A 22,037-nucleotide genomic window follows, 5' to 3' on the forward strand; every position below is an offset into this window, starting at 1 on the left:
TGTAACGATTTGTCAAACAATACAAAATACTTTGTTTTCCTGTTGAACATAAGTAAATTGGAAAAACAGTTAGTAGAGAATGTAAATGGTCTTTTGATCATCCACCTGTCCCTTAGGTCTCAATAAAGTGGTGTTAGTTCATTGTTTACATAACATTTCATTTTTCTTAAATCGCATAATAATGTGACATATATTATCATTTAACACCATGCGGGGTTTTGTCCTTTTAAGGTTAGTGTCATTTATCTTAATAATCCATCTTTTTTTTAGCTGTTTAACTCAACATTAATGATATGACATTGTGCATTGCCCTAAAAAAAGACTATGGTACTCTTATCAGTGAAACCGCTCATGTTTAATTAGACCACGTTTGCATACCATGAATCATAACCTCCACTTTTGCTGTAAACGCATACGTTCGTGTGTATATGTAGACTGTCTACGCATGGTGGTTATAAAAAAGTTTGCGACAGTTTTGATATTTTCTGGTAAGAAATGAGAGCCAATCAAGGGGCAGATCACGTGTTTGTGTTTTGCTCTTCATGTAGTAAAGTTAACCCTAACCCACAGAAGAGTACTCCCCTCTCTTTCAAAATAAAATATATTTTCATTTACCTTAACATAAAGAAAGGCTACTCCAGATTCTTTTGTATTTGCACTTGCATATTCCCTTAAAAAAAAAACAACAACCTTACATTTAATGGGATGCAGCTGAACACTCCAGATAAAGCTTGTAAAAGTTACCAGATTTGTTTGCATTACATTTACAGGGCCAAATACCCTTTACATCTGATATTGTTGGTTAGTATGAGGATATTTTTAGGTTATATTTTGAGACCATCGCCCCCGTAATTTTTGGCTGATTACTACCTTTGAATTAAAATCCCTTAATGCTCAGTTAAATGATAGCCTACATACAAACCTTTAATCATTTAATGGCTCGTAGCTGCAGAGATCCAAAGTTTTCAATAACATATAATGAGACTTTATTTAAAAATCCTTGTCTTAATCTAAAATAGAATTGAGCTAATCATATTTCCTTGTGTTTACTAATTGAGTCACAGGAAAATAAGTACATTCACCCTCTTTAAAATGTGTAGACACCAATTCTACCGTTTTATTTTGAAAACCTCTAACCGGAAAACATTCGTCAGTTCGCTTCACGCCGCCAAGTGAAACTTGCAGTTTTCCTTTTACTTTGTGGAAACTACCAGAACAGCGGTGGTTTCCAGCTTCACGTCTCCCAGAGATCCAAACCGGGAACCAGCGTCTTGAGCTCCACGATGTCCGGCCACGGTCACGGTCACCCTCACGGCTGCTCATGCGAGGGCGAACACGAGCCCGCGGAGAGGGGCCTGGAATACGGACTGTACCGGCGGATCGACGTGGAGAAGCTGCAGTGCCTGAACGAGAGCAGGGACGGGGACGGAAAGCTGGTGTTCAAACCGTGGGACCAGCGGAACGACCGGGAGAAGGTAACGGCCACACAGAGCCACTCCCCCGGGCAGTTTTCCTGCCCGTGGCCGCTGTGGACCAAACCACACAAAGCCAGAACTGCTGCGGGAGCTGGCTGGATGTGTGCCCGGGTAAGGTGCAGGTCTGTGGCGCTCCTGTTTCTCAGGAGTCCCGCTGGCCGCACGGAGAACTGCGCAGATTGAAAAACTTTATTAATAACATTGGTGGTGCCAAATCACATGAGGCTGCAGTTTGAATAAGGTTATGAATCCTGGCCTGGTGTTGCCAGATCTATCGATTTTTCTGCAATTTGTTTTGTAATTGGACATCCAAAGATGATTTGACGGCCTGGTTCTTATACATGGGCTACTTGTTGTATGATCAGTGTACGATTGTGTGGTTTCCAAGCTTTATTCCTTCATGACTAAAGCCCAGCTCATGGAGGAAATTAAAAAGTAAAGTTAAATGCCGTAGGTCCCATTTGCAGCACCATGTGTCATAAATCGGAGTCAAACTGATACACACAAACACACAAACATGATACATGTATTTTTAGTTGAGTGTGACTTTAAGTGGATATACATATCTACTGTTTATTTCAATCATGTAAATAAAAAAATTAAAAAAAGCATTTTATAACTGCAGAACTTGCCAAACCAGTATCCCAGTCTGATAATGTCAGTGCTGATTCACTTTTTTTTCTCTCTTAGTTTGTCGAGAGTGATGCAGACGAAGAGCTGCTGTTCAACATCCCGTAAGTTCTTTAATCACAAATTATGAGCCTGAATTTAACCTTTTCCCCAGCATTAGCACTGAATATACTGTGTATTGTATTGTATAGTATTTTGTATCCAGTTTATCTGTAGATGGCAACACACATTGCAGCTTTAGTACCATTAGTTTATTATTATAATATGTTTAAGTATAAACTGTATAATATTAATAAAGTGCTGATTCTGGTTCTAACGTCATGTTTGGCTTTCACTGTTCATTTCTCATAACACCTTCTGCCTTCTCACCTTTCACCGTCACAGCGTCCAGTTTTGGTCCATTTCCTCTCTGTGAATGAAGGAACTATATTTAATCTGTTTCAGTTTTACAGGCAGCGTGAAGCTGAAAGGCATCATCATCTCTGGAGAAGACGACGAATCTCATCCAGCCGAGATACGACTGTGAGTGTTTGCAGGATGAACTCAGCAGGATTTGAATGAGGGGATGGTCAGCGTCTTAAACAACCTGACGCCTGGGATAACACAAAGTCTTTGTTTTAATAAATTACATTATAATATAGACCTTTGATTTTATGTCCAGTAAATTGCGATCACTACACTAACCCTCATCAGTTTATTCATTAAAAAACATAAGCATGATTTAAAATATATATATTTTTTAATCCTAGGTACAAAAACATCCCTCAGATGTCATTTGACGACACCGGCAGAGAACCTGAGCAAGCTTTCAGACTCAGCAGAGACCCTACAGCTGAGCTGGAGTATCCAACAAAGTGAGAGCACAAACACTGACACTTGTATTTTCGTCTCAGTGTAATTCACAGATTTGTCCTGGTTGTCATAAAGCTAAATGACTGTGAAAGCTGCAACTAGCTCTGTGTTGCCTGTACCCACATGAAGAGGGTTTTTGAAGACACACAGTCACCAATCAGCCGAGACTAATCATGTTTAATACACCATCTTACTTAATCCTAATTTTTATAGCAGAAATGTTGCAGAGTTTTTCTGCTGCAAAACATTTTCATCAGTTTACTGGGAAATCCTCCAAAGTCATTTTTGGATGGTTTAGATTTGTCCACACAAGAGATGGGGAGCAGGTAATGTAATGTGGCTTCAGTGTATCAGGCATCATGATCATTTTCTGTGTTACATGAGCTGTGAAATCCTGATGAAAGAAGCAAAACAATCCTCTGTTTCTCTTTCTGTTGGTCTCAACAACAACTCATAATGACAAAGTGGAAACATGTTTCTGGAAAAAAGAACCAAAAAACTGAAATCTCTTGTTTACACAAGTATCAGAGCCTTTTCTGTGAAACTCAAATTTGATTGGGGGCTTCAGGTTTGCTTTCATCCTCATTGAGACATGTCTAGAACTTAACTGGGTCCCACAGTTCAGCATAGAACTCTTTAGACCCCTGGGATTAAAATTCTATGGTGAGATATAGATCAGGGATGGGATATAAAACAATTTCACAACGGCCTTAAAAAATTATGAAATTGAAAAATCTGAAAGCACCAGGACTCGACTTCCTGTAGTCGGACAAACTGAGTGGCCAGACAAGAAGGGCCTGGGTCAGGGAGGAGATCGGGGAATCAACAGGAACCCCGATACTTTAACTGCAGCTAACGGGACTTCTATTGTGGCCTGAATAACTTTTGTAAATAACAAATTTTAGTAAAAACTTTGCAAACATTTCTAAAGACATTTTTCCCTTTCTCATTATGTGTTAGAGAAAGAGTATAGCAGTTTTTTTCATTTAAAACAGAACAGAATTAAATGTGCTAAAATACTGAATACTTTCTGAAGTAATGCATGTGTGTGCGCTGCTGTTATATTTCCACAGTCATGTTACCCAAACTGATGATGTTTGCGTTCCCCAGTCTCAGTCTCAAATTGAAGTGGTTCTTCTTTGCGTTGTGATTTTTTAGGATTGCTCGTTTTTCCAATGTTCAGCACCTCTCCATCCACATCTCAAAGAACTTTGGTGCAGAGAGCACCAGGATCTACTACATTGGTCTACGGGGAGAATACACAGAGGTCAGTCTGAGCTTCAACCCATGTTTTTATCCATATTATATAGAGTACATCTACCTTTTGGGGCCCTGGTTGCTGCATCCTGTCTGGTTTGTTTTCAGATCTATACTTTTTAAAAAAATGTTGTAGATTATATAATTAGAGTGCACTGGATATTAGAGACACTTACATATACAATACAGTTCAACCGCAGCATTGTGAACTGCAGCCTCCAAAATTGACCATTCAATAGAACCATGGCTTTTAGACATAAACAGGCACTATTCCTTCATGCAGATGCTTTCATTAATATTTGGATATTAATGTCAGAGTTTAGTCCTAAATCCCAAGTTTTCAGGAATCGAATTTGAAAAACATTTTTTTGAGCTGTGTTATGGTTGGTTTTGCTGTGTGTCAGATGATAACTACAATGAAAGAAGATATTATTTAGCCTAATTTTTATCCTGAGGGCATCAGATTCTTTCCCAAAATATTTTGGTGTCCTTCTAGTGCTGCTCAGTTTCACTTCTGTTTCTGTAGGTCTGTCAGTTGTGGTGAGGAATCTTCACAAGGTCTCTTTTTGTTAAATTAACACCAAACACTCTTCATGTTTACTGCAACTCCATCAAAAAATAACATTTACCATTGTTTTAAATAGTAATTTGTATCATGCTGCTTTATCCTGCAGCTCAGAATTGCAGCGTCACATTGCCAGGCAGTAGGGTGAGGGTGATTGTACCGTATTTTCTGGTACATTTTAGGTCTTTGATTCTGACCTTGATGCTTGATGTCTGGGCTTTTCAGACAGTTTTATTTGATTTGCTTCACATCAGTCCAGGTCTGGTTGGAGGGTTTGGGTGTACGGTTGCTCTTGGTGGTTCCCAATCAGTTTTGAGTGCTGGACTACTGTTGTTTTTTTCTCTGTGTACTTCGTCTATTTGAACCTGACCCACTTTATGTATGAATGTTTGTTGGAGGTCAACCTCTGTTTCCCTTTATCCTTTTAAGGCTCACAGACACGAAGTGACAATCTGTAACTATGAGGCAGCAGCAAACCCTGCCGATCACAAAGTGGAGAGCATCATCCCGCAAACCAACTTCATTTCCTGAAATGAAAGATTTGGAGACTTGGAAGAAGTAAGATGAGGAGGTTGAGGAGAAGTTTTAGTGGCATCCGCTGATCGTCACTGACATGCATCAAAAAGTCAAAGATGAGTTGAACGCTGCGTACTGGCAGGTTGGTCGAGCTCAACCAGGACTGAGCACTGAAATCTGAGGGATTCAGATGTGTGTGGAAGTGCTAAGCTGATGCTATGTTTTCTATGACAATAAAGAATGAAGGCATAATGTGGGCATAAAGCTTAATAATAAATGCATGAATCATTTGACAAAGTCTACTGTTATCTGTTTAACCTGTGTACTTTGGTTCATATCAAGCTCTCTCCCACGCCAATAAAGTGATGGCTACTTTTAAATAAACCAGCAAAGACTCGAAATGAAACCAAATAGTAGTAATATATTAAATTAAAGACTTTTAGAAGAAGACTTGGTCAAACAAATAGATTTGTAGATGGATGTTTTCTGCCACCTGGTGGGTTAATTTGCGACTGCCTACTTGTCTGCCATAACAGATAGGCTAGCATCAAAATGCTCTAGCTGTCTTTTCAGTTTATCTCTATGAGGAAATGAATTCTCAAAGCTACATTGACTCTGTTTATAAAGTAAATGTCATCTGAGGGAGGGCATTTGTGGAAATTGATAGTAGGCCTGTATGAGGTATTAAAAGAAGGTCTTAATCAAATCCAAGGCATGAGCAGCCTGAGCTTTCACTATCAGCACAAGATTTTAACACAAATATCTCAAATTCTCAACTTTTTCATAATTCAGTGGAACTTTTGCACCTAAACCTCCTGCTAAAACTGACTAAAAGGGATGCCAGGACATCCACATCTTCCAGTGGATTATGTCATTGATTCATTTCATTGATTAATGATTCACTGTGTCATCATGAGGACATTTATGGGAATGTTTATGTTCACTGTGGGAGATGATGTTTCACAATGGATTAATATGTATTATTAGCTGCAGGTACATCATCATCATCTAATGTTACTGAGTGCATCAGTCAAAAGCTCATAAAATAGCTTCTTGAAGCAGTCACTTGCAGAACCTTACAATGAAACACCAAGATCAAGTATTCTCCTTTATACAATTTTAAATACTCATAATGTAGGCTACAACTAATACCTTTCTATATTTTGTTTTTTTGTTGCGGTCTAATGTAAATGACTATATACTATTGTTTTTTTATAAACAGCTGAGCCGCATTGAAAAAGTGTAATAACATGGTAATTATTTTACCATTATAATTTTTACTGCGTCTGTCTGAGAGTTTGAAAATATAGCAGCGCCTAACCCTGTGTTCTCAGGTTTAATAATGGAGGTACTGGGTTAGCACTTCTTAGAAGTTAATCCACCTTCTGCAAATAAATGAGACTCCAATGAAGGTATGTTCTCGCTGTTACAGTAATCCTTTCTCGGTGTAAGAGCCAGAGTAAAATGACTCACCATCTAATGTCCTAGTTATAATGAGGATATAATATGTTGGTTAATGTTAGTCATAGTACAAGCTTCACACAGTAATTATCAAAGAGGGAAAGTACCATTTACTCAAGTACTGTATTTAAATAGTTCTGAGGTGTTTCGTCCTTGAGTATGTTAATTTTATGCTGCACTTCTCTATATTTCAGAGGCAAATATTTGACTTTTTATTGCACTGTTTATTCAATAACTTTAGTTGCTTGCTATTTTCCAGAATTTTAATAATACAAAACTATGAAATTTTATTGATCCTTGTGGGAACTTCACAAGCTACAGCAGTATATAAAGTACTTCAAATTATACCCATTATTAGCTCGACATTCACCATCTGCAACATCAGTAATTATAATTCAATGATCTGAGATAGGGCCAACATTAAAGTAGTTTGGTTTGATAAAAGTACTTAAAGTATTTTGGGCTGTTAATGGCCTCCGTTTGTACTTTTATCTAAAATAGAACAAAAGTGCAAATTTTCCCTTTGAAATGCAGCACACCTTTAGGACAAAGTACCAATCAATATGAGGTAAATACACGCAGTCATTTCAAACACTGTATATTGGTTATATATTGATTATATCTGAAAATCGATTGCGATCTGAGTGGGGCGTTGCTATTAGGTTGCTAAGCGATGACGTCTGTCCGTTCTGTCCCCGCCCCCTGCTTGTGTGCGGCCAGTAGCGGAAGTTCCGCTCCGTCGTGAACTGGGACAGCAAGCGGTGAGTGTATGAATTTCTATTAGCTTGTGGGCCGTGGGTCTAATTTTTAACACTTTATCCCGCCTCAAACTGAACCTTACCGGGGCTTTTCTGGCGCTTATAGTGTCTTCTAAAAACAGTCCGAGTTTGAGCTCCGGGTTTGAATTGTAACGTTAGCTTAAGGCAAACGAAGAGGGACACCGGTAGAAGACAATACAATTAATGTGTGTGATGTTAGCTAGCTGCAGCTCCACCACCACCACTACTAGCCCCGGTTGTTAGATGTGTGTGAACGGTTAGACCGGGATTAAACCGGAGTGCGACGGTTAAGAGTCATTCAATCGGTCTTTTTTTGGGCTTTGCGCCTCTGCATGCCATCACTACCGAGGATTGAAGATGACGGGTCGCACAACAGAGCTAACCATTCATTGTCTCTTTTCTCTTCAACACCCCCGCCACCCGCTTCCTCTGCTTCAGCTGTATTGTGATAACAATATAATAATGCCCATTTTACCGATCCGTTTTCAGCTTACCCTTTTGACTACAAAGCGTTTCCATATGAGCTAGCTAGCCGAGCTAGTAACCTCTATCAGCGGGCGCAGATCAGGGTTAGCCGCTGCTGTGGATGGAAGGGAAGGGGGGGGGTGCCTGTCACTCAGTGCCGCATATTATCCTGTTGTTTGCCAGGCATCCGTATCCTCTGAGCTGTCCGAGTGCAGCAGCCTGCTTTGGTGTGTGTGTGTGTGTTTATACACGCCTTCCTGTGGTTTTGTGGACACGTTTTATTCTGATACCGTTCTTGTGAGGACATTTTGGCCGGTCCTCACAACTTCAATTTTTTTTTTTTTTTTTTTTTAATTAATTTTTTTTATGACTGTTAAGAGTTAAGACTTGGTTTTATGGTTACGGTTAGGTTTAGGTTAGGGTTAGGCATATCGTCGTGATGGTTAAGGTAAGGGTCTAGGGAAAGCATTATGTCTTCGTGTCCTCACAAAGATAGAAACAAGTGTGCGTGTGTGTATGTGTGAGAGTGATTGCAGCACTCCGCTGTTTCTGTGATTTGACTTAAATCTGATTGGAGTCATGCAGGATGCAGACCCGTGCTTTATGTTCCCTGCAACACAGGTGGCGTTTTGCTTTTTCTGTCTTGCTTCGTGATAGAATAAGTACAATACTGGCCAAGTGCTTACATTTGTCAACATTTATTAATCTAATCGTGTTTTAGCAATCCCTGTTGCTGCTTACATACTGCTCTGTCACAATAAAGCAAGCGAGCTATAATTTAACTGCCATTCAGCCTTGGATATCAGGCCAATATTTATTCTAGTACTAGATTGTACAGTGACCAAAACGCAATACAGTATCCACTATGTTTTGATGATATCAGTTAGGACTACAACGAACAGTTATTTCATTTTTCAACAAATCTGCTGATAATTTCTTTAGTTGTTGTGTTATAGTAAAAGTACCCAGAAATAGTGAAAAATGTCAGCTATAACTTACCATTGCTTGTTTTATTTGACCATCATACATACTGCATATTTTGCTGTTCTTTTTATTTTTGAATTAGATATTTGTGTCTTTTAGGTTTGTCGCTGAACAAAACAGGTAATATGATGTCTCCTTGGTCAGCTTTCACTATTTTCTTCATATTTAAAACTTATCATTTAATTGAATAAATTTTTGACTCAGGATGTTTTTATCTGTTTCCAAAATCCCAGACACCGTGCTGCTCTATTAGACTTTCACTCTGTCTGAAGAAATGCAGCCTTTCTTTGTTTATTTCAGTGAGGGAAACTAATGTGAATGTTGTATTTCTAGAGAATGAAAGAGTTTCTGCCATGATTATTTTCCACACTAGTAAAAGTCTTAAGTATTTCAAACCCCTGTGCTGTAGATGTATGTAAACATACATCTGTTTTTTCCAGCTGCACTTCCTTCTTTTGTACATTAACACCCACTTTATTTTAATGCAAGTCCAGTGTCAGTGAATCCAGCCTAAGTTTTGAAGGTTTCCTGTATGTGAATGTATAGTTTCTCCATTTCCACCCACAGCTTAGTAGTGTTACAGGGCCATTAATCACCAAATAATCCTAATATGCTGCTGCAGATGCATTTATAAAGCAGTGTATGGAGGATACTGAAAGAAGGTTTATGCAAAATAAATAAAAACGGCATTAAAGTAAGTAAATGAAATTTAGTTTATATGTTAGAACAAGCCTGTTTTCATTTTTTAAGACTGAACCTGAATTGGACTTGATGCTTGTTCCACAGCGTGACACTATTTTTAACCAGCGGCCTCCTCCAGAAGCATAGAGTGTGAGCTATTGTTTCTTAGTGCGTGCATTGGAAAACCCACACACTGCTTTATGCTGCTACTCTGGGTTTTGGGTCACTTTGAATCTACTAAACAGTATCAGGTGGAAAAAGGGAATAACAGTGATTAATCACCTCTTTGCATATGCTGCCACTTTTGGAGAGCCTGTCCTACTTGTTCAGACATATAATTCAGTGTTCTACACTCCTCCATCTCTCACTCATTTATCTTTTTTGTTGTCTTGTTTTTTGTTTCACTTCCCTTGCTGTCTGCTTTTTGTCTCAGAATCTCTGTCTGTTCCCTTTCAAAAGGAGCAGTGCAGCTAAATTGTTTGTTTAAAAAAAAAAAAGAGTTTACCACTGATTTAGAATTTGGTGGCTCTGAATTCACATCCAGTGATGCAGATTTTATTCACATTATATTTTGGTTGTTCTCAGCTTAAAATGTTTGGTGTTTTTATGTTAAAATACCAGTACTGCAGCTTTAAAATACAGTCCTGCATTTAAAATCCCGCTTAAGTACATAAGGATTATCTAATGTACTGAAAGTACTGCAGAATAATCCTCCCTGAGTAGTATATTGTTCTAATAACAATTTTGGATTGTTAATACTTATTTAACCACTTTATATACAGTTAAGTAGTTTGGTCCAGTGGTTCCAATCTCAGGTTTGAGTCCCAATCTTTACATTTTCTGTAAAATAATGGATGGTTTTACTTATTAAATGTTTATTAAATTAGATTATTAAATGCCAGAAACAGCTTATTGCAGCTATTGTAGTCAGAATAACACTATTATCAATACCGAGTTTCCAATGATATATATGGCCCCAAACAGCAAATCTTTACGTTTGAGAACATGTAGCTAAAAATATTTGACATTTTTTCACAATTTCAGCTTAAGAAAAGATTGAAATGAAAAAATAAATTATCAAAATAGTACTTATTATTCTGTTGCTTGATTAATAAATTAATTTTCTGATCATTTCTATCCCAGTTTGATTCTCAGACAGTTATTTAAAGAAACCATCTAAGCTTGGAGGGGAATTGTGTCTGACTGATAACAGCTCAGACATCTGTAAGTGATAAGAGACCCTGACTAGACACAGATTTGGTTTAATAATTAACAATTCAAAAACAAAGTATTTTACAAGTGTGTCATATATTGTTGTATGTAAAATCTTAATCTAAGAAGTAGCTTTTTACTATAGATGTCAGATAAATGTAGTGTGATGAAAAGGTATAAAGTCTGATCCAGACTGTTTCCTGATTTGTGACCTTGCCCAGTTTTTATTTCACTATTACTCATTTATGAAGGATCAGGACACAAGGCAAAATCACAGTTTTACTGTTCACTTCCATGTATTTTGGCTGTGAATGTGACCTTCAGATGGTAATTAGTCACCCGCAAGAGCAAACACACACAGGCCACAGAAGAAACTGAGCGGCATTTAGTGGCTCTGCCATAATAGCAGTGGAATTTAAACACCCATGGAGTGTAATCCCCCTAAGGTTTACATATTAACCCCAATGTTTCAGTCATTTCACTCTGTCCTCATTGCCTGTTTACCAATCGGGCAGGGTGCCTTCTGACCCACCCGTCCCATCCCACATCATCTGAAAGTTAAAAGCCATTAATGAACCAAGGCTTTTACTGCTCGTCTTTACTGTAAATCAACCACCTGATCTCTGCTTGTTACCGATGGCTGACTCACTGTACAGAGAGACAGGCGTCTACAGCTGACTTGCAGAGTGCAGCAGAGGGAGGGAGATTCATTTAGTTAAGAGTCTCGCCACTTGCTGGCTGCAGAAACATGTCCAACACACAAAGACTGACCTCATGGCTGCTGTTTCAGGATCAGCAAGCAGGCTCTTTGTCTGTTTACGGTATGTTCAGCTTTGTTCTTCCTGTCTGTGGGCTGAATGGCCACATCGATAACCAGCCAGTGTTGCAACTGTGATGTTCTTTGTCAACACTGATGTCCAAAAACAACGTTAAGTCCTCCTGAACAACATGACGCTGTACATTGAAAGTGCCTTGTTTTAAATAAGCTCAGCTGTGAATAGATCCTAGTGAACACTGGTTTTTGACCTTTGTGAACAGCAGGTTTGGCGCAAACAAATTATCACCAGCATTTTTAACCCACCGATCATTTTTTAAAAACTGAGAATTTAACAAATTGTCATTATCAAGGCACATATATGATTTTGAAAAAAACAACAAACCTACAATTTTATTTACATACATTTTTATGACTCCAGCAAATGAAACAACATGATCAAATAGTTCATTTCTGTAATTATGTCATTTAGAGCTGTGTCGATTAGTATCTGCTGGAGCCTACCCCAGCTCTCTTTGGGTGAAAGGCAGGGGTACACCTTGGACAGGTCCCCAATTTAGCAGGTCCAGACCCATTCTGAAATTTTTAGGCCAATACAAATATGAATAACTGTATTAATATCAGAATTTAAATGACCTGTTAATTATCAGTGGACACACATACGATTTATTTGCCACAAGCTACTATCAGCTGATCCATGGATTTTAGTTGTGATCAGAAACCATTTTAATAAAGGGTTAGGTATTCCAATCATGTTTCAAGCAAAAATGTCAAATATTCTCTGGTTTCATCTTTTTAAATGTGAAGATATGCTGCTTGTGGTGATCATGTATTAATTTAAACAGTACACTAAATATATGTCAGAGTAATCACCACTTCAAAGAAATTGTAAATTGCACTTTTCTCTTTATCTTTTTAACCTTTAATAGGCTAAAGGATTCATCAAGAAAATTACATTTGGAATAATTAGAGTAATAATATACTTCTGCTCCAGCATCTCATTATTTTTTAGTTTTTACAAATAATTGAAAATCTATGTAAATCCCACTGATCAGCCTGTAAAGCTTATTTCTTACTATTAAAGCTGGAATATATTGTTTAGAGAAATTTTTGTAAATTAAACTGAAACTAATAGGGTCAGGGGCAAGGCATGAATTTAAAATGTGAGTCTGACGTGTCCCACAGATCCTCTGTGGAGATTATATCCACGTCTGCTTTACTGAGTTTGCACAGACTTGTCTTGCAGAGCTTGAGACCTGAGAAAACAAGTTTTCCCAAATTTAATATGATGTAATCAATGACTCCTGAGGCCAGGGCTGATTCATCAGCAGCAAAGTAAACTGTATTACAAACATCTAATATCCATAAAGTGCTTCAGAACATCAGGGGGCTCCATGGCCCCAGGAATAAAAACTGTGAACTTTAATTTTTAAGTAAATATTTAATATTTTCTTTTGTGTAAATATTCTCCCGGTTCACACACAGGCATGGAAAATAAGGGACAATTTGTAAACAGCTTGGAATATCTGAAAATGTATGAGAGAAAAATAAATCTTTGTGTTTGATAGATAACATTTGTGGAAAATTTCCACACTGTATATATCTACAGTCAGCTGACCACAGGTTTTTCTGTCCTCTGTCCAGCATCTCTTACGGTGTATGTGTGGCAACAACATGTCTGTGCCGCTGCTCGCTGAGGCCGTGACAGTGTCCGGGATGGAGAAGGAGACCGCGGCGGTGAGTGATGCCCAAAAACTCAAAAACAAGTGTTAAATGAAAATTTTTCAAAAAGCTAAACACACGAGAACCTTGGCTTCTTATATCAAAGGTTTTCTGATTGTGATATTTGATGAACCTTCTATCTCATGGTCTCATCTCATTAGCAAACAAAATCCTGATTGAACCTTTATAAACAACGATTTTATCCAATTCAATTTTCAGACATAATCAGCCATGATTGATTGACTGTAAGTCTGATTTCTATCATATTACTTGTCCTAGTAAACGCTCTTTCTTCCAATCAGAGGCCTCATCTGTAGCTGCACCTGTAGCAGTTGTTATAACAAGTGCAGTACATTCAACAGGCACAGTGTAGGTCTGAGTATAAAAATGAAGCGTGTCTTTCATTGTGTTGATTCTCTGGTTCCAGCTCTAAACCTCATCTCAAACCCTACACGGAAGAAGAAAAAACGTTTTGATCTCTGCAACGACAGCTGAATCTCTAATTTCCAGCCAACTAGCAGTGAATTGCCAGCTTTCTCAACTGTTGTTATTCCCTTCCATGGTGTCTCTGCAGAGAGCAGCGTGTGTGGAAACTGGCAGTGAAAGCTTATCTTGGCAAGAATGGGGGATTGGCACCTGTTTTTGTCTGCTTTGGAACAGGCTTGCACACTTAGCCAGTGGCACACTGTGGCTGACACTCTGTGATAAACTGGCTTGAGGTTTAAAAGGGTTTTTTTGTTAGCATGTCTGTACAGTGAATATTGAGGGAAATGTTGAAAGCTATAGAGATGATTATTTTTGTGATCAAGCAGCAAAAATTGAATATATTATCAATGACCTATGACTGGAGAAAACGGTCATATTCCCAGCACCCCCCCTCTGCTTTTTCCATTGTTTTTGGAAGAGTTTACAAAGAACCCTTCACAAATACGGACTGACATTTACTGTTATTCATTGATATAAACGCCACACATTTAAAATGGAGGGTTCTGGTTGAAAATGAGCAAAGTTTCACTTTAAGAAATGTTGCCAGTTAATGTGGGTCTATTTTGGTTTAAATTTGGAAAGAGGTAGTGCTAAACACTGTATCTGTTACAGGTGATCTTCCTTCATGGGTTGGGAGACACAGGGTGAGTAGTGTTTCATTGTCATAAATGATGCAGTTATAACCATTTAAAATTGAATCTCCTGAAGGGGTCTGAATACTTTACACTGGATTTATGAAAAGTGATTTCCAAAAACATAAAACCAAGAAGAATTTGATAAATATTAATAATAAAAATAAGACACAAACTGTAGCACATTGTGTGATTTTTGTGTAGAGGAGGTTTTTTCTAGAGAAATACTATATTTTTTTCAATTCTGGCTACAGCCCTGCTTATATTTACGCTTTTTTTTTTTTTTTTATCAGAGAACTGTCCAGTCTGCCAAAGACAATACGATGTGATTAAGTGCAAATGTGGTAATTGATGCCCACATTCATGTAGTTTACTTTTAGAACTCAGCTCTGACAGTACGAGCGATGAGTTGAAAAAGTACTCAGATCAGTACTTCAATCTGGCTGATTCAACCAGTCAAATGTTGTAATGTTCTCTAATGTTCCCTCTGGTGGGTGTTTTTCTCTTAAGAACAAACGCTTTCTAACATGCATTACTCTGTGTAGAAGTGTTTTTCGTTTACAAGCATATTGCACTGCACACTGTATTAAGTTTTAATACTTTTTGTGGGATGCATATTAGTTATTTTACTGCATGTGGGTTAGAAACAAAGAGCTGCTTTCTCTCTGTGTTCTGTCAGGCATGGGTGGGCCGACACTTTGACGAGGATCCAGCTGCCTCACGTTAAGTTCATCTGTCCCCACGCGTAAGGCTTTTCATCTCTGTTTGTCCTGTCATACTTCATGCCTCTAAGACTGTCACTTGTCAGCAGGGAGGAGAAAAAAGGATGTCAAAAGTGAACAGAGAACCAATATAAAGTTGATAGCATTTTAAAATTTGCCTGTCAGAATGCAAAAGCGACTTTAAACAAGTCGTTTATATGCCATTCTGCCTGATAGCGAGAATTAATCCCCAACATTTTAGCTCCCGACTGCTGCTGATCTGCTCTTTTTATTTCTCTCCCTCCCTTTTTTCCTCGCAGGCCCCACATCCCCGTCACCCTCAACATGAAGGCGACGATGCCCGCATGGTGAGTTGGCGTGATGAAAGAAACAGCCATTTAGCTCAACACTGGATGCTATTGTTTCCCTGGAAACTACAATAGGCCCCACATATTGCCATTGACAATACCACTGATTGTATCTATTGATTTCTATTAATGCGTGCATGTGCTTGTGTGCAGGTTTGACCTCATGGGTCTCAGCCCCGACTCTCCAGAGGATGAATCTGGAATCAAGAAGGCAGCAGAAAACAGTGAGTTTAATGTTTTAAAGCCCATTCCTTACATTCCTGTGGGATTGGTGATGGTTCATAATGGAAGATATAAGCCATTACATCAGTGTGATATTGTGACCGGAAGATAATCGCTTTTGTCTGTCACTAATATCAGTTATGTTGTAATTTAGTTGCCTATCAAGTCCACACTCCTCCTGTTTGATGTCCCTCTCTGCTGTTTAATGAAGGCTACAGTCTGACTGCACCAGTGTGCAAACCATAAATTATACAAACCATATACAACACATTTTAAATGTATTCGCTCCAAAGAAAGTAAGACCAGAATATTAATGTATTATAAAAGAGTACAGGAGGATTTTTTGTTTAAGGCAGTGTGAGGCAGTGAAATAAATCCCAGGGAGTCCAGTTTGGGTAAGAGATTAACGTGTTTGAAGACTTATCAGAGGCTGAAATACCACACAGCAGCTTCTAATACACACTGGCAGGATTTTGCCGTTTTGCCAACATATCTCAGCTGCAGCTCCTTTACATTTTTATCACAGCAGCTGTGAGGTAAAAATTAGAAACACAGCATTTATGTTTATCAGGACTGTGCACATGCAGGTATTTAAATTGGCCCATATGGCACCTTACCAGGTGATGTTGCAGACGCTGGAGCAAAAGTTAAGGCCAGACCACTCTGTGTTGTTTAGCTGGAGCCCTCAGCATTTGCCCCCCTGCTGTGGCAATGGACTGGTTCCATGTAAAGGAATAAGTGGGCTGCATTTTTTTCCCCCACACAGGGCTCATGTTGGTCCAAAGCCTACATTAGACCGTGAATAACTCAAGATCTGGTCTTATGAAAATGTGATGTACATTTACAACAAAAAAACATCACAAAAAAGGGTTTTTGTGATGCACTTTATGGCAGATTGTTCCAGAGCTGAGAAACAACAGCAACAAAACATTCACCTTAATGAGTCCGATGTTTTGTCATTGGACACACTCCTCATGCACTTTTCGACACTGGAAATGGCAACACTGCATCAGACTCTTTTTGAAACTTTCCAAAACTGTCATCGACCAGTGTGTGGGAACATGTACATGTTCTCTGTTTCTTAAAGAATCCTTTTGGAGTTTTAGACCTGTAGTAGTGCTGCAGAGCTGTTTCTGTGAATGAGGATACACGGCAAATCTCCACAGGGGTGTCTCTAATCAATGATGGCACATATTTTGAGTGTGGCCTTTCACAACAGCACCTGTATAAATATATTTGCCTTTACACAAATCCAGGCCTTTGGCTTTAACCTTTTCTCTGAGACAGCCACAAATGTATTGAGGTGGCTCCACCCAGTGGTCAGAGGGTAAAATTTTAAAAAGTGACAGGGAGCCTGAAACAGCCTGATATTTTTGTGCACTCACCGAGCCAGAAAAATTTGACAGACATTTGTTGTACCAGACATCTACTGCCCACTGAGCTGCCTGACCCTTAATGTCTGAAGGGTTTGTTTTACGGTCTGTGAATGATGTCTCTTTATTGATTAACACATAAACTTCCTCGCTTTCCTCCAGTCAAGGCCATAATCGAACACGAGGCTAAAAATGGGATTCCACCACACCGTATAATCCTCGGTGGCTTCTCTCAGGTAAGAATTTACATCCTAGCCTTGTTTATATTTGGTCCGAGATATAGAAGCAGATAAAATATCAGAAAATGCAGGTTAATACATGTAATAATCTTTGTTTGATTTTTTTTTTTTTTCTCTGTTTGCTTCCTGCCTTCTTCCTCAGGGTGGGGCCTTGTCCTTGTATACCGCCTTGACCTGCCAGCATCAGTTGGCTGGTGTTGTGGCCCTCAGCTGCTGGCTTCCACTTCACAGGAGTTTCCCATCGGTGCAGTCACAGTTTTACAGTTTCAAACATAAAAGTGCTTCTTTTAAATATGCTGCTTTTATGTCTACATTAAAATTGATCCACGCACTATAGGTATATTCAGACTTTTACACTTGTCACACTTGTTTTTTTTTTTTTATTGTGGATTGAAACAAAAAGGGGGCAACATGGTGGCTGAGTGGTTAGCACTGTTGCCTCACAGCAAGAAGGTCGTGGGTTTGCAACTCTGCCTTTCTGTTTGTTGTCTCCCTGTGCTTGTGTGGGTTTTCTCCAGGTACTCTGGTTTCCTCCCACAGTCCAAAAACATGTATGTCAGGTTGATTGGTGACTCTAAATTGCCCATAGGAGTGAGTGTGAGTGTGTGAGGTTGTTTGTCTCTATGTGGCCCTGTGATGGACTGGTGACCTGTCCAGGGTGGACCCCTGCCTTTCACCCAAAGAGAGCTGGGATAGGCTCCAGCAGATCCCTGGGACCCTGGTTAAGGAATAAACAGGTATAGAAAATGGATGGATGGAACAAAAAGACAAACCTGCATTTTCACTGTGGTTTTGTTGGGTCTCTGTTGTGTCCACCCTGCAGGCGTCAAGCGGCAACAAGAACCTTCCAATCCTGCAGTGCCACGGTCAGATGGACAGCATGATCCCAGTGGAGTTTGGTGCCCTGACGGCAGAAAAACTCAAATCCATTGTTAACCCTCAGTTGATCACCTTTAAAACCTACCCAGGGCTCCCTCACAGCTCCTGTCCCCAGGTACTGCAGCATTAGATGGTGTGTGTGGGTTTGTCCTGCTGTGTGAGGCTGAATCATTTCCACAAATACCTGAATTAAATTTGCTAGTATGATAAAACATAAAGAATATTTTTCATTGACTGTCATTTCTAGAGAAACAAAAGAAATCTGTTGTTCTGCAGTTATTGCTGATAAACTCAACCATGACATTTATTCAAAATTTAACCATAGTGTGTAAGTGAACTGATTAAAACTGTGAAATGTGTTTTCCAGTGCCTTTAATTTAAAGTCACTAGTTTTTTTTTTTGTTTGTTTGTTTTTTTTAAACAATCTCTGAAATTTTGATATTTTCTATTATAGTTATTAATCTGTTGCACAGAATCCAGCAGGGTAGTTTCAGGGCCATACAAACCTTGATGTTGTTGAACACTATATTTACTTACAGAAATCTGGATCTTCCCACTTTGAACTCCATATTTTCTGACTTGTTAGTCTTGATCACTAGCTTTCCATCTGTAGGTTTCAAACTGTTCTGTGTAGGCTCAGTACGTTTATATGTTTGACTTGTTCTCTGTACCAACACATGTTTTTCTCCCTTGCAGGAGATGGCAGCTGTAAAGGAATTTATTGAGAAGTATTTGCCCCGAATCTGACCTCACCTCATCCCCACTGTGACCCCCCCGAGACACTGACCTCTCACCCCTGATCTGCCATTCTCCCACAGGAAACAGCCATGAGCACCCCCTCTTCCACACACACTTACGAGATAACGTGCATGACCATGCACACACACACACACACACACACGCACACACACTTTTAACAATAATGATTTGATCCACACTGCTAAACAGACACCTACTTATCATGCAGTCCAGTCCAAAAGCTCTTCTACTGAAAACAGGTTTGGCAAACACACTGATTTGATGATAATGTAACGAAGTGCTCGCACTCACAAGTCTTAGTCTTTGGAGGGAGACACATTGACTCTCGCGATACATTCCCTTTGGTTTTGTTTAACAGCCTCTGTCTGTTGCCTCCACCTTAACCTCAGTTTTGCTCCACTTTTACCTCATGTCATCTTAACCTCCATCACCAGGCCTTTCCCTCTTGTGTTGTTGCATCAATTTGAGATATTTAGTGAAAAACCAACAATAGGATCCAGAGGGGAAGCAGGTTAACACCTAGCTGACCATCTGTGACCATATTCAGGCACGTTCAGAGCAGAATGTGCTTCCAGTTTTCATATAGAAAAGAGGGCAAAGCAAAGGAGACCTACCTCTTTTGCTTTGTACATAGTTCAGTCAAACCAGCTCTCTGGTGTGCAGCTGAGAAAAGGTGGGATTAACCTCCCATCCAGGAAAAAGTTAGGCTTGTTCTATACAATGCAGTGAAAAGATACAAGCAGCAGAGGAGGGTTGCTGTGTGAGCACAGTGACAGAGGTTAAAGGTGGTGAAATGTTTAATAACATGCTGCAGAATTTAAAACTTTTTTGTGCGCTCTTGTTAGCCCACTAACCATGCTAGCTCCTACAGTTTGTTTACAGACCCACCCATGCTATTTACTCCTACTGTTTGCTGCATCACATGAATAAATTTGATCAGGCTAAATTTGATATGACAGCTGTTTTACTCCAGTGTGGAGTCCACTCCAACCTGACTTAGTCTCAGGTGCAGTAAGTGCTGTTTTTAAAGCTGGAGCAACCGGTCGACCACCAACCCATCTATTCCAGCCTGTCTAGGTCTTGATTCCTTATTGCTTAAAAATGATCGCCCCTTTTTGTTATTAAGGTATCAATATTGATGGGGGGATTCACATTTTCTTTTTTAACAAGTGTGATAAGACATCTTGAATTCTTTGAAGAAAGTCCAGTTGAAATAAAAGAAAACTAATCAATGCTTTTGCCACCCTGTGCTGTTTATTTTGAAACCTCCACACCTGCATGTTACTGATCTGTTGTCATTTAGTGATTCTTTATGTAACAGTACCTCAGTTGTGTGGCTGGGTGGGACTGATGTTTGGGTACCAGTAATACAGCCGGACTGGTAGTTGAGTCCACAGGAGTTTATTAAGAAATAAGCTGCACCTTTGGTTAAGTGCTGTTATTAATTTTTTGGCTTCTGAAAATAAGATTGGAGGCTTAAAGGTGGATGACTTACCAGTATGCATGATCTCATGCATCACTCCAGGCAGTTGCAGACCTGCAAAGACTGCACACCATTAGTTGTTTCACTGTTCCTCCGACCAACACTTCCTCTTTCAGCATTTTTCCAACTCAAGCTTCATTGTTTCAGCAGCATCCACCCCATGCACAGCCTCCTCCATGTTGATGGTGTTGGCTGTTGGACAACCCGTTTTCCCTAGGTTTTCTTCCATGACACCTAATTATCCCTAAGATTAAAACTGTCACAGAACATTTATTCTCAAGAAAATGTAAGAAAATATTCCCTTCCCTGCCCTTCCTTGGTCATATTTAAAGTGAAATCCAACACTATTATAGTTCACTTCTTTAAAAAAAAAAAAAAAAAAAAAAGGCTATTTGCTGGAAGGGCTTTAGCACGGAGCTGTTCCAACATAGCTGAAGGGCGATTTTACCGTAAATCTTGAACATCTTGTGATCTTTGGATATAGAAGTGTAACTCTGAGGAGTTCCTTGTGCTTAAAAATATATCAGGTGTTCTGCATTTTCCTTTATAAATGTTCATTTTGCTTGCCTCCTGCTCTGTATTGCTGTTCTTAAACCTGATTTTAAAACAAAAACTGTGTGAGAGGAGGAAAGATGTGTTTTGATTGTTATTCACAAATCATTGAATGTTTCTCGTCTCCTCAAGTTCTTTTATGTTTTTCCCATGGCTCAGCTAGTTCTGTTTCCTTCTTTTTGTTTATTTTTACACTTACACTTTCACTTTCCAAAATTTTCCAGTCTGTGAAGAAGTCACACTGTCTTGTGTGTTTTCTCCTGGTTATATGTTGTTAAAACTTTTTACATGTATTTTTTTTTTTGTTTGTTTATTGGACTTATTTTGTGTGCTGTCACTGTTGTCATCTCATTCTGTTTAGTGTCTGTTTATAATGAACATTAAGAAAATATTTTGAGGGGAGACTATTCGTCTCTCCACTTATCTTATTTTGTTTCCAAAACACCTGTATGTGGGAATAAATGACAAAAAAAGTCATGTGAGTTGAGCATCTTTTATTCTATAGTCCATATTGAAAATAGATATGGATTAAATTAATAAACATTCAAACATTTATAAAACTTGCAAACACAACTGTCCTGTAATAGAAAAATGTATAATCATTTGTATTGATTTAAATGTATTCTGGGGATGTTAGAGCCATACCTGATGATAATCCCTGGTAAAACTGACTCAATGTTTTGTGAGCTCTAATATAATCTACACTACCACGCTGAAGCAGAAAAGTACTTTCATTAACAAGGTAGTAACTGTAATCAAAAACAGTACAAAAACTACATTTTACTAGTTATACTGGCCCACCAGTGTTATTCTGAACACCTGTTTAGATCATTCTTCTCACAGGCAAATGTTGGATGTAATAAAAGTAAATGTGATATACACCCAGCAGTTATAATGAATATTATTCATATAGTTTCCTCCCAAGATCAAATTTTACAATCATTTATCTTCATGCTATCGCGGGAATAC

The 22,037-nt window shown here is 38.8% G+C and overlaps 2 protein-coding genes across 5 annotated transcripts; both read left to right on the forward strand.

Annotated features, from left to right (window-relative positions):
* The first annotated feature begins 1,149 nt into the window (after nt 1-1,149).
* Nucleotides 1,150-5,588, forward strand: pithd1 (PITH (C-terminal proteasome-interacting domain of thioredoxin-like) domain containing 1). Its single transcript, XM_026299441.1, has 6 exons — nt 1,150-1,475; nt 2,166-2,209; nt 2,550-2,627; nt 2,855-2,959; nt 4,116-4,224; nt 5,209-5,588. The coding sequence occupies exons 1-6, from the start codon at nt 1,284-1,286 to the stop codon at nt 5,308-5,310; spliced, it is 630 nt and encodes a 209-aa protein (XP_026155226.1). The 5' UTR covers nt 1,150-1,283; the 3' UTR covers nt 5,311-5,588.
* Nucleotides 5,589-7,471: 1,883 nt separating this feature from the next.
* lypla2 (lysophospholipase 2) lies at nt 7,472-21,268 on the forward strand. Of its 4 annotated transcripts, XM_026299840.1 has the most exons (11): nt 7,472-7,517; nt 9,084-9,104; nt 13,297-13,389; nt 14,473-14,504; nt 15,172-15,237; nt 15,514-15,561; nt 15,715-15,785; nt 17,319-17,392; nt 17,538-17,639; nt 18,219-18,389; nt 18,971-21,268. In XM_026299840.1, the coding sequence occupies exons 3-11, from the start codon at nt 13,312-13,314 to the stop codon at nt 19,019-19,021; spliced, it is 693 nt and encodes a 230-aa protein (XP_026155625.1). In that variant the 5' UTR covers nt 7,472-7,517; nt 9,084-9,104; nt 13,297-13,311; the 3' UTR covers nt 19,022-21,268. The 4 variants fall into 4 exon arrangements, with proteins under 4 accessions (XP_026155625.1, XP_026155626.1, XP_033181311.1 ...); XM_026299841.1 differs by lacking the exon at nt 9,084-9,104 and having other exon boundaries at nt 7,496-7,517; XM_033325420.1 differs by lacking the exon at nt 7,472-7,517 and having other exon boundaries at nt 9,067-9,104.
* The last annotated feature ends 769 nt before the right edge of the window (nt 21,269-22,037 follow it).

The sequence above is a fragment of the Mastacembelus armatus genome, chromosome 11 (assembly GCF_900324485.2).
Source record: "Mastacembelus armatus chromosome 11, fMasArm1.2, whole genome shotgun sequence".
In the NCBI taxonomy this organism is placed as follows: domain Eukaryota; kingdom Metazoa; phylum Chordata; class Actinopteri; order Synbranchiformes; family Mastacembelidae; genus Mastacembelus; species Mastacembelus armatus.